At 34.6% G+C, this 13,424-nt stretch overlaps 1 protein-coding gene across 1 annotated transcript in view; it reads right to left on the minus strand.

Annotated features, from left to right (window-relative positions):
• Positions 1–13,424, minus strand: part of LOC131146263 (valine--tRNA ligase, mitochondrial 1) — a 40,348-nt gene that overhangs the window by 10,286 nt on the left and 16,638 nt on the right. Inside the window, exons 3-13 of the mRNA XM_058095736.1 lie at positions 9,949–10,005; positions 9,595–9,764; positions 8,882–8,954; positions 5,221–5,286; positions 5,042–5,125; positions 4,105–4,182; positions 3,909–3,992; positions 3,630–3,709; positions 3,149–3,206; positions 2,773–3,075; positions 2,496–2,666 (exon numbers count right to left, since the gene is read on the minus strand). Of these exons, the coding sequence (XP_057951719.1) occupies positions 2,496–2,666; positions 2,773–3,075; positions 3,149–3,206; positions 3,630–3,709; positions 3,909–3,992; positions 4,105–4,182; positions 5,042–5,125; positions 5,221–5,286; positions 8,882–8,954; positions 9,595–9,764; positions 9,949–10,005 (1,224 nt within the window). The remainder of the gene's footprint in view (positions 1–2,495; positions 2,667–2,772; positions 3,076–3,148; positions 3,207–3,629; positions 3,710–3,908; positions 3,993–4,104; positions 4,183–5,041; positions 5,126–5,220; positions 5,287–8,881; positions 8,955–9,594; positions 9,765–9,948; positions 10,006–13,424) is intronic.

Consider the following 13,424-nt stretch of genomic DNA (forward strand, 5'->3'; position numbering starts at 1 on the left):
GTTAATTTATTGTCATTACGAGGATTAAAGATATCAATTTGTCAAAAAGCGGCCTGAAATGAACAGCTGAGGTGCTTAATGATTTTTTTTCCCGAAGTTCATAAACCTTCTCAATTTGTAACTTAATTCCCAAACCCCTAAAATTCTTTATAATGTCTTTCCAAATTTGAAGTTAAGCATAGACTTTTGCATTTTTACTTCCTAAAAATAATGCAATGGCGATTCCATTAGTTTAAAAATTCCCATTTTTCAAAAAACACATTGATTTGGGATGATGGCCTTTATGATAGTTCCTATCTACGAGCTTCACTATCAAGTATCAGGAGATAATAGCCAGGATCTATAATTCCTATGAAATAATTTAGAAACGATGGCCCACTTCAGGATTCCTGCCACTTAATTTATTTAATTTTGGGATGATGGCTTATTTTATCATTAAGCTTGGAAAGGAATCTGAATCATTTTTTGCTAAAAAAAGTCCATATTTTCTATTAAAAAAAATCATTTTTAATAAAAATTAAAAATAATTTCTTAAAATCAAATATATATTTCGTTTTGGTGGGCTCAAGGGAAGAGGTCCCAGAATCCAAAGACACGACACTATACTTGTTCCAATTTGGAACCTATATGAAATTGATTCAATTATGGAATCATCAATAGTCGTTGGTTCAACCAGTCCCCAGCACATAGTAATCTATACTGTAATCTATACTTTGTTCTTCTATATAGATAGGTAGATTTTTTTTTTCTGAAGAAGTTTCAGCAAGAATTCTACTTCAATTTTGTTTTTAATTATTATTATATGAAATTATATGAATATAGGGTTAATAACATGTCAGGACATCGAAATCAACCTACCTGCCCATATGATATGAATGGAAGACAATATTGTACGAACCAATGACAAGATTTTCATGAATAGAAAAACATGAGTACATGATAACCTGGAGTAATAATGATTTTCAAATCACATAAATGTATAATAACATACACCACCATCACATATAATAAAATAATAACTCAACATCCAAATGTTGATTCATAAAAATGAGGCTTGCTTGCAAAGATAGATATATTGAAGATATGCAGGCATAAAGTCAGAGAATGCTCGAAACTGAATTAAAAGTTACTATAGGAGGAAACTTAAGCAATTCTAACACTAGTTCAAAACCCAAAATGTGTTAAAGATATGCATACCATATGTAGAATAAAATCAACTAAATATTGCAAAATAAATTCTACACAATATATTAATTTGGAGCACATCAAACTTGGAAATTTGGTTTATGCTATAAATTTATATGGTTACATAATATACACCTATCAAAATTTAAATTTAACTCAAATCAACAGATAAATAGTGTACATTATGAATTGCCTAACAAATAAATTAAATATATAAATTTTGAAAAATCTTCGAATTAAATTGAAATCTTATTTGCAACACAATGGTCTCTAAATCTTTAAATGTTATACAACTGTTCCACAAAAATCAAAATATTGATTTTAAGCCTCAAATCCATAACATATATCAACCACAGCCAATCGAAATGCATCAAAATCTGCATTTTCAGTAGTTCTACCGGCAAAAAGTGAATTTCATTCAGATCACCAATATTAATCATTTCCAATTATTAAAAACTGCAACATCATACTCATCCTTCCAATTTAAGATCGGCTAAAATTTGACCGTGTTGGCAAATGTCAAAGAAGTTTGTAAGCATCAAAGGGAAACATTTCAAACATAGTTATAGCATATTTCACTGGATGCATTTTGCTACTAAATTTTTTAAATAGGTGAAAATATTAGTTACTAACTTGCTTATCATCCAGTAGCCACAAATTTTCAATTCCTTTCGGAGGAATATTTTCAGTGTGCACCCAGCTAAGCACAAGGCCTGACAACCAGATGTTAGCTAGATGTTTTAATAGCACAAGAAATTCACTAAGTAGGAAAGAACTACAAAACCAAAGAGAAGAAGCCCTTGAGATTAAAAAATATACAAATAAAAAGAACAAGAAAACAAAAAATAAAACAATATCTTCTTGACCCCTGTCATATGCTTATAAGCAAGCTATTAGAAGGTGAACATGCATGATCCAGATGCATGTTTAACCAGGGAGGAGAGGAGGGGGGTGTTCACAGAATATTTTATTAATTTAACACATTAGGATCTAATCCAAAACACTAAAAGTTGCAGTCAAAATATGCTTCAGCAGAGCCAACAAGAGATCCACATGAATAGATCATCTACAAGACAGGGAAAGGGAAAAGGGGCAAAAAGTTTCCTTTTACTGCTTTGTGTTTTGTGTGTGTTGTTGGGGTGGGAGCAGTGACCAGCCCTGCACTATCAATACAAACACTAGAATAATCATTTACTCCTAATACGCTCGTTATGATTATCATTTGTTCCTATATCTTCATAAGGTTAACAGCTTGTTATGCATAATATATAACCAATTACTGCAATATTTACCAAAGAAAATATCATTACCTTCTTTTGTAATGCTTCAGTCACCGCCACACGAGCTTTGAAACGTGGCATCCCTGCAAACTCAGAACCACCATTGCTATTTATCTTTCCATCATCAGTAAGAATGTTGATGAATTCAAGATTATGACGCTTTCCAACCTCAAAATCATTGGGATCATGGGCTGGAGTAATCTGCAAACGCATGAAGAGATTGATTAAACAATATGTATATCCAAAAAGGAGAATCAGGGAAGTAAGATTCAGAGAAAGCATCCATGGTGTGAAAATAGAACTTTACCTTAACAGCACCAGTGCCGAAATTTGGATCAACAAGTATCGCATCACAAACTATGGGAAGTTTTCTTCCATTAAATGGATGAAGGGCAAATTTTCCATGAAGATGACTATATCTTGAGTCATCAGGATGGACAGCAATGGCAGTATCACCAAGCATTGTTTCTACTCTTGTAGTGGCCACAACAATCTCACCCACTTCTCCATCCAAAGGATAAGCAAATGATGTTAAAACACCAAACTCAACTGGGTTTTCATATCCAGGAACCTTTAACAGAGTCCTTTCTTTGATGTCCTTGTATTCCACCTACATAGACCAAGCAACTCAACAAATGTAGCATGAACTCCAGTTACTATACCCCACTTATGATTCATATTACCTCAATATCAGATATTGCTGTTCTCAAAATGCAATCCCAATTCACTAGCCGTATATCCCTGCAAAAGAGTAGGGAAATTGTACAAATCTTAAACTATGTTTCTTTTCAAACAGAAGGAAAATGCATATATAATCATATTAATCAAGCAAAATGATAGTACATCTAAGATCGAGTGAAACCAAGACAGTGAAAGAAATAACTGAACCATCGTCCAAAGAAAAAAAAAAGTCATGTGAGTACTTCTATCTCCCAACACCATGGAGTCCAACAATAATTTGACTGACATGATTTCATCCTTGGCCAACACATCAATTTGGGCATATCCACTTTGTCAACAGTGTCTCATGTCAAGAGTTTTGGGGACATCAAAATCAGATGGACACAAGACACTAAATTTGATGAAAAATGCATTACTGATGCCAAGGCATCATGACCATTCCAACGCTAAGTAAGAAAGAATATTTTCCCACATGAAGCATACCTATAGATAAGGCCCTCCTGGTAAAGCCTAACAAAAGCCTCTGTCACGGCCTTTGATCTTTTCTCATCCATCGTAAAGCACTGGTTTGCGATCCAAAAAAAAAGGTAAAACAAATCAATAATAAAATAAGCCCCACATTTTTTAGTGTGTTGGGTGGGAAATAGGAAAGAGGGATTACTTGCATCCAATCAAAGAAAAAAAGACGCAACCGAACTGAAGACTGACATGTTTTCAGCCAAAATCCAATTAAAACATGTTATAACAATGTCAAATCCATACCTCCCGGGACCAATCAAGAGAAGCACCTAACCGACGTTGTTGTTTTAGTATGGTGCCCCCGTACTCATTCTTCCAGTTCCACACCTTTAACAGCAAAATTAATAAGAGTACAAGGATGAGTACGGACAAAACTTCAAGACACTAGAATTATCAAGGAAACTGAAATTAACAAGTACTATGGACATTCAAAACTCACTTCAGATATAAAGTTCTTGCGACCAATATCATGCCTGGTTAATTTTCTCTCACGCATTATCTTCTTCTCCACAACCACCTGCAAAAACACCATCCAAATATTACATTCAGATGATGAATAATGTATGACTAACAAAATCCACAAAAAAGGCACAGCCCGGGGGACAAAGCTCCTGCCAACACTAGGTGTGGGGAGGTTGACCTGATATATGCAACAACCTTAGTTCTGTGCAAAGAAAAGCTGTTTCCATGAGTCAAACTAATGATTGCCCAAATCAAAATGTAACAACCTGGAGGTTGAACCAAAGCCCAATCCACAAAAGAGCAACACGGTGCACAGGGGGTCCTGCCAATGTAGAGGTCCAGGGAGAGAAGCCAAACATTCATAGCCTGACCCCTTGCACATGGAGGAAAAGCTGCTACAAGTCAAACCCATGACACCCAAGTAGATCAAACTTGTCAATGAGCCAAAATTAAGGTCAACACAAGAACCTAATCCGCATGTATGGCTAGGATCAAATGCTTAAAACACAGGTGGTGCAGGAAACAGATGAAGTCATTTTCCTCACGCTAGGCATCAATTCAAACCCATTAATCAGAACCTTTCATCTAGTCCTTCCTCTGGAAAGACTCAACCAATAACTCATCAAATCATTGATCTATGCAATTTGGGTCCAACAGTCCTAAAGCATTTTAATAATGCTATAAATCATAATAAAATTTATCTGGCCATATGGGTGCATCTTTCATTGCATTCCCAGGTGTGTCATGCTTCAAAGGGTTACATGACATGTGCAAGCGTAACCCCCGCCCCACCCCACCCCATGAGCCCCCAAACCCACAAAAAAACAAAACAAAAACAAAAACAAAAAATTGGGGGAAAAATCACTTTGAAAATTTGAGGGCTAATGAAGTAATAATATTACAAAACACACTACCTGTGTTGCTATCCCAGCATGGTCCATTCCAGGCACCCACAGCGTATTGTATCCGGACATTCTCCGCCAGCGAATAATTGTATCCTGCATGCAACAAATACTATCACAAATTAAACACAATAAAAAAATCCATAAAGTAAAAACAGAAAAAAATACATAAAAATATCCGAATGCAATACCTCTATAGCTGAAGTAAGAGCATGGCCTATATGAAGGGCCCCTGTCACATTTGGAGGTGGTAGAACCTGTGGTTATAAAACAACAGAGTAAATAGGTGTTTGAGAGAAGAAAAAAAAATCTCTTTTATTTGTTTCAAGCATTATTTGCAATTGGATTAGCAACGTGGTAAAGTCAGAAATTTATATAGGCTTGTGTTAGGATCATTCCTTATTACTCGTTTGCTTCATGGATTTTTTCTTAGCATAGTCATTAAATAACATGACGTGCTGGCACCTTCGAAGGCTTCGCCTCAACCAGCCAAAGCCACATGAGTTGAGGTGACACCTACGAGCCATGGTGAGGCAAGTGCCTCAGCAGGGGCAAAGTAACATAAAGCTCACCTCATGCACTTTTTATTTTTTTCCTATTTAATTTATTTTCTTTTAATCCCACCTTATTTGAGTGTAAAACGATAAAGATGTGAGCAAAAAACTGCATACTGTATTTTATTATTAAATTGTCCAAAGGTGAACAATCTCACACTCCAACTCTTATTGCGAGCCTATTAGCTACTCTTAGCAAACCCTAGCTACAACTAGAAGAACTCCCCCCATCGTCTAGCAGGCCCTTCCTTCGCCCTGTTTCCCCTCTCTTCTACTCATTTTTGGAGCTCAATCGTTCTGCTGCTGTATTTTTCTGGGCAGCTGTGATCCCTTTGTTTTCCAATCACCAAATAACTGTCTTCCTGCTCCACCCCCCCCCCCCCCTTTGCCATGACCAAATGATTCCTCCTCTTCCGAAAATCATGACCAGTCTCCACTTCCCTTTTTTCCCCCTTTCTCAATTCTGTTTCCCCATCCACTTTCCGTATTTTTGTCCCCTTCTCATTTTTTGAAATTCAGACTTCAGGCTATCTATTCTTTTTTTTAACTGGGAAACTATAATCTTTATTTCATGGGAGAGATGCTGAGAAAGCAATTTTGCAATTAAAAAGCATTCTTACTTCCCCCTTTTTTCTCTTTTACCAAACAGACTCGCAATAGCTGAGTTCCCTTCTTACGTTGACTTGAACCATGCTTTTTTCTTGGATAGCAAAAGAAGTATTATTGAAGAGGAAGGAATATACAAAAAAAAAAAAGCAAAAGAAATTAAACTATTAAACTACTCCTAAAAGATTAAGGGGAAAAACTTGGTAGTCCTCGTAGTGACAATTTTTTTAATAACTATATTACCCTTTGAGGGCCATTCATTTGAAAAATATAAGTCCCTATTATGTCCAAATTTGTAACATAACGCCCAAATTATCCCTTTTAAATTTTTTTTAAACTCCAGACAGTTCCCCTTCTCAACATCACTTTTTTTTGCCTCCCCATTCTTTCCGCCTTCCCTATATCATCATATAGATCTCCCTCTTTTACCCTTGCCTTCCCAAGACATGATCACCGGCTCATCTTCTCAAATGCTTATGGACCTATGTGGTAATTTGATTACAGGCTTACATTGCCCAAAAAGAATTAACAATACATAAGACGAGGTAAACTCTTAGTCAAATTTTCTCTAATTCTCCTTTCTTTTCTTTAGCTGCTAAATTGTATACATTTGCATTGCGAACGTAGAGCTCTCTCCTTCCCTTTCTTTTGTTTGGGTTGAGAAATAGTAGATGGAGCATTAAGAAACAAAATGATAATTAAAAGAATTAATACCCAACAGAGCCCATAAAATTCTTGCTTTAGTTAAAAGGAAGGTAGCTATTGATGGTGTCCCCAATTTTGTGGGGAAGACTAGAGGGGCTCTAATTCAGTGGTTCATGATCCTAACATTTGGATTGCTTGAAATTTCGGCTCTTTACCTTGGAGGGATGCTTGTAATATCTGTTTTACTTTTGGCAGGAATCTTATGAAGAACCACACACTTCCTTTTGTTACCCACTTCAAGACAATTCTATGCGATAACTTCGCACAGAGGAAAATGTGCAAACAAAGGATGAGAATATGGAAGGGTTTTTTTTTTTTTTTTTTCTTGTTGTGTTAATTGTATTTCTTTCTTCAGACTAAGTTCATGTTTGTAACAACAATATTTCTTTTTGGAAATTAAGCATGCAGTACTGGCTAATAATTATTCTAAGAATTAGTATAGCTATGTGTAAATCAATTCTAATTCAGGGAATTTTTTATAACTTTACAAACAAAAATGTATAATGATTAATCATACAAGTTGCAGAGCTTCATTTCATAGAAATTATTATTGTCAATAGTTGAAATTTGCACCTTTGTGTGCTAACAATAATATTAGATAATTTGCTAAGAGTTAAATTCTTCTAAGCCAAGAAAATATATATCATTGTTAGTAACATATAAAATATGTCCCACATGCAATACACATAACTGTAATAGTCCTCCTTTTAAGAGAAAAAGACCAAAATATATATATCAAAATAGTACTGTCATCCAATCATGCCAACGATCTGAAAAAGACAACCCTTTAAAGCAATCAGCTGCAAAAGCCCACAATAAAGCTATATACTGAACCCTATCCCAAAGCATAAAGCAAGACATCTTCTTCCCCGATAAAATACGAGCATTCCTCTCCAACCAAATAGCCCACAAGACAACAAAAAAAACGCACACCATCCCAAAACCAAACCATCTCTACTCCTCTTCAAAGTCCAAACCTTTAATTGAGGTAGTTAATAGATCCTCACCAACTCCAGAAAAACCAATCTCTCTCCAAATATACCAAATAACTTGTTCCAAACTCTCCAAGAAAATTAACAATGTAGGAACTGGTGAAAGCAGATTCTGAGCTGACAAAACATTAAGTACATAAATCTGGAGATAAAACCTGAAGACTTTAATAAGAACAATTAACCAAATAAAACCCTTGAACTTAGAGGATTAGGCCTTCCAAGCGGAAAGGACAAGTTCTCATGGATCAAAAACTCAAAAAAGAATATATGAAAAGAAAAAAAAACAAAAAAGGCTTGCCAGATTCCCTCTTGAAGACTCTAGTACCCACAACTGATTGTCCCTCCTAATGGAAGGACAGCTACCTCAAGTACCCTCCAACAAGCACAACAAAGAAGGGAGCTCCAACACCTACATATCGTTAAGGGATTTACATAAAAGAAAGTCCCAAGAAATCTCATCCCTGATGAAAATACAAAGCAAGAAATAAATCCATCATGAAAAGAGGATAGCCTATACAACTGACGAAAGGAAGAGGTAGTTGGTGGTCTTTGTACGTGGAAAATGAGGGTTGACATTTTATGCATAGTAGTCGGTGTTTGCCCAACTCAAGTAGGTCAAGAAATGCCATCCTTTCCCTAAATTCTTCAAGAGATATGAAAAAGGTCAAAAGGATATGAACCTATGAAGATCTGAGCCAATCACTACCAACGACCCTAATGAGGAAAATTGCATAATCAGCTCCAAAACTGCAGACCCCAGGTTTTAGGAGGTTTCAAAGGAAATATCTACACCTCCTCCCTGACAAAATACTCTCTCCAACTTGCCCCCCAGTAGAACTGAAGAAAAAACTTTCTAACAAAAAAAAAAATTAAAAAATTATAAGTTCAAAAATTAACCATATATTTCTTTTCACAGCTTCTTCCAATCAAACACAAGAAAAATGATTTATAAATAGGGGGGAAAAAAGCATACAAATATCCAGCACATTACTCACAATTACAAATGGAGGCTTGGAGCTGCGAGCGTCAGCCACAAAGAAGCTTGATTCCTCCCACCATGCATACCATCTAAGTCATCAAGCAATATAAAGATCACCAAAATTGCAAATAGGAATTGATTGTGATTATGTTTGTCACAACTTATCAACAATAAGCACTTCCCACAGTAGCACAGGGTCAAAATGAGTACTGCCCTAGGTAGCGTTCACGGTGATACACTTGTTTAGTGCTTATGTGTGAAAAATATTGTGAATGCAAGTAAATTTTGGCTGGAGAGAAAAAAAAGAGACTTCTTTGAAGCTTTGAGCATTAAAGAAAAATGGCACTTTTATGCAAATTATGTTTTTGTCCTTGGAAAAATGCAAAATATAAAATAAACATAAAAAAGAAATACTGCTAGGTTGTGATGAGAACATTTCAGTCATTTGCTTGATGTACAAGAACAACTTACCACCTGACATATTTTACTGCTAAAAAGTTAAAACAAAATTAAAAGCATCACCTTTTCAACTTCTATTTCTATCTTATTTTCAAAAGTTACAGCATAATCTATTATGCTTTTTAAGTGATTCGTTTCTGCACTGAGTAACACTATTTATCAGGCCAAAAGTTGCTTTTTTGCCACGACTCCAAGAGTGCTTCTTTCTAAGTCATACTAAATTCACCCTTAGTGGAGGAGGTAGAAACACAAAATTAATAGCATACTTACGATTTTTCTACTGCAGTAGGACTGTACTGTTTTGCCATTTGACGAGAAAGTAGTTTCTTCTTGCCGAATGGAGTTTCTGGGTCAACAAAATCCTCAGCATTCTCTTTCTCTGCATCTCGCTTCAAGTTCTTTCGTTCACTCTTTTTAGGGGCATTGGATGCTTGTTGTGCCTTCAAAACATCATGTACAATTAAACCAAGAGAGTTTAGAGTTGTTATTGAAGGAAGAAACAGGCCAATCAGTATTTACATTCTTCATAGACACCAATATATAGATTAAAGGCGTATGGCCTAAATGAAGAGCATGAATAATTAACAAAAGTCAGGTGCACACAAAACAGTGTACTATCATTACCTGAAATTTGGCTGCTTTTTGTGCCGCCTTAAGTTTCTTCAATTCTTTCTCTTTTGCCTACCAAATAAAGAAAATATTGTCACTATGGCATGAAAATCAAAGGAATAGACAAATGCAGTCAAGCAACTACAAAAGCAAGAAGGACAAAACCAAGGTTGATCATGAAAACAAAGATCAACTCAAGAATTGCAAATAAATAAAAACAGAGTTAAAAATGCAAAAGCCCTAACATGAGACCAACTAAGAAAGCTCCAGAATTCCCAACTACATAAAAACAATAATACTCGGTCAACACATGATCTTCTAAAAATACTACAGCTCAACACAAACTACAACACTAACAGCTATCTATTTCTTTTTCAAGTTAGTAATGTACTTTGTATTTCTTCTCATACTACGGAGAGTCTGGCCTATGTTCTTTGGATGAACTTACCCTCCTTGGGTAAAACTTGCAGAGGACCACTTAGGCTTCTGAGGCATTTGATTCTCACCAATGACTGCATTACTCGAGCCAGTATTCTCTCTTCCACTTCATCCACCACTGCTCGCGCAGGTGCTCCCCTTTAAGGTGGAATGATTCCCTACCCCTACCAATACATTTTTACATCCCACTGATTTGGCAGATCCTTTAGTCCTGTTCATATTTGGCGCAAGAGCGCTCCTTTTAGAAAGTAAATGTTGGGACTTGGATGCAACACGTTTGATTGTTTTTAAAAGTTTTTAAAAAGCTAACTTTAGTCTCTCTTTTTTTTTTCTTTTTTTTTTTTGGAGTTTTTGAAAATTGAGGATTTGGAACTTTTAAAAAGATAACGGCTGACTTTTTTCTAACAGATTATTCTATTTCATGAGTGTCTCTATTGTTTTAAAATATTATAAATTACTCACTCTCATTAAATAAATAAAAAAACCGCCCATATTTTTTATGTATACAAAAATGACATTTTTCTTGGTAATTTCAAATATTTCAGGCAGCTTACAGATTTTTTGCCATACATTTAAGATCAGCTTTTTCTTTCCAATGGACTTTTTCATAGGGACAAGCAATTTTACAGCAACGTGAATTAGCTCCTTCTCATCAGCCACATTGGGGTCAAACTAATAACCCTAAATGCAGCATAAAGGTAAAAGAAAAACTTCAGCTAGCTAACTAGAAACTGCCAAATTCATAATGTAATGCTTAGCTCAGTGCAATAGTTCATGCAAGTCACATACATTATAAGTAGGCCGTTAAAATAATTTGTACAAACCAGCTCCATGTGTTGTAATCAAGATATTGTTTCCTATATACAAAAACCCAACTTATTGCTTTTTTAGTCTTGCAGAGGCTTAGGATCATATCTCACAAAGACACAAACATCAATATTTACAGCATTTAAAGAGTTCCTTATAAATCCCCAATTAAAGTCCAAGTTGTCGCAAAACAATTTGAAAACCTCTTGAGGATTAGAAAATAATTCAGATGAAAAATCCAAGTGTACTTGTAGACATGCATATGGTTCCCTCAAGCATTTGAGGTCTCTCAACAAACACAAAATTGAACCAATCACAATATGAGGAAATGTTAGTACTATGTCTGAATGAGGAAACAATAATTTTTGGTTGCATTTTTTAATCAGTAAAAACAAACTTTCATTAAAAAGATTGTTGGGAAAGCAATCAAAGATACAAAAGACTACGAATCTCTGAACTTTACAACTGAACCGAAAACTATATGGTTTCCCTCTTTCCAAAGGACCCAAAAGTGGCAAGGGGGTTAGAGACTGAATCTTTGATGCAGGAGCAATGTCCAACACAACTTAATTCTATTATCAACTCCTAGTATAACAAATACGAACATGCAAGTAGTTTTAGAAAGCTAAGGGTCAGTTTGGTATCATTTCTATTTTCTATTTTCGTTTCTATATAGTGAAGAAATAGATTATGACAACACAATTGTTTGTGTTGCCAATTTTCTGTTTCTGTAGTTGGCTTTTAGCTGTTTCCAAAAAAACTGAAAACCAGATTTTATAATTTTCAGATGTTTTGGCAATGCTATAACACCAAAATCCATAACTAACTTTAGTGGATTAATTAATTCATTTATATATCATTTTTTTTTACTAAAAGTAAAATAGAATGCCCACGTGAAATTTAAAATATAATTAAAGAAAGCCACAAAATTTCTAAAATTTTGAAAATAATAATAATAATAATAATAATAATAATAATAATAATAATAACAAGTCATTTTAAAAATATCTCTACAATTTTTCAATTGTCATGTACAATAATATTATTCTTGTAGCACTACGCATGGAATATAATAATTAGCTAAAATAATTATAATAATTTATATTTTATTACAATAATTTTTAAATTTATATTATTTTTATTTTTACTATTTTAATTATTCAAAGAAAAAAAGACCATTTGTTGAGTCAAATTTTTACTTTATTTTAGTTTTAGAAATATTAGTCAAACAAGTTGCCGGTTTCCAACTTTTAGTTTTCTTTTAGGGTTTTGGTTTTCAATTCATGTTTTTGTTTCCATATTTTTTTAGAATGGTACCAAACAGCTCCTAAATAGACTTAAAAACTACTTTAACAACAACAACAACAAGCCTTCAGTCCCACTAAGTGCAATCAGCTATATGAATCGTTTTCCTCCAATTCACCCAATCAAGAGCATTTTCCTCCTCTAACTTAACAGCTATTAAATCCTTTCTCACTACCCCATTCCAAGTTATTTTAGGTCTACCCCTACTACTTTAACAACAACAACAAGCCTTCAACCCCATTAGGTGTAGTTAGCTACATGAATCGTTTTCCTCCAATTCACCCAATCGAGAGCATTTTCCTCCTCTAACTTAAGAGCTAATTAAATCCTTTCTCACTAGCTCATTCCAAGTTATTTTAGTTCTATCCCTACTGTTAACCTTAGTGGCTACATAATCCTGATTGTCGTATTTTGATGATAACAACCCATTAGTGATTCTAAGTTAAACTAATCTTTGCATATCAAGTTGTGATAGGCTTAAGTGACGAAATCATACAAATACAGGTTAAGTGTAAAGATCAAGCGAATACTCTCATAGGCAAAGATCGAGACACTCAAATAGGCAAAGATAAGAGGACACTCAATCGGGAGATCTCAAGCACATCCGATGAAGCAAGTGTAAAATCATATGTAATGGGGAGTGTTTGAGGTAGTATTTATTGTAACTCTTGTAGTTTTGATTCACGCGAGTTTATTGAGCAAGAGTTGAGCAAATTGCATATGCATACTAGTTCATAAGAGTACATAGGATATCACTAAGTCATAAGGTTAATACCTATGAGTTTTCAAAGACAAAACAATGAGTTTTATTAAAATATCAAAATATCCTATACTCAAATGTATTTTAATATGGGACAAGTATTAAATGACCTTAGTGTTGTAAACTTTTATATACTTGGTCCCAATTGGGTTAGAACCATGATTATGCACTTAAATATCAA

The sequence above is a fragment of the Malania oleifera genome, chromosome 13, assembly GCF_029873635.1.
Source record: "Malania oleifera isolate guangnan ecotype guangnan chromosome 13, ASM2987363v1, whole genome shotgun sequence".
Taxonomy (NCBI): domain Eukaryota; kingdom Viridiplantae; phylum Streptophyta; class Magnoliopsida; order Santalales; family Ximeniaceae; genus Malania; species Malania oleifera.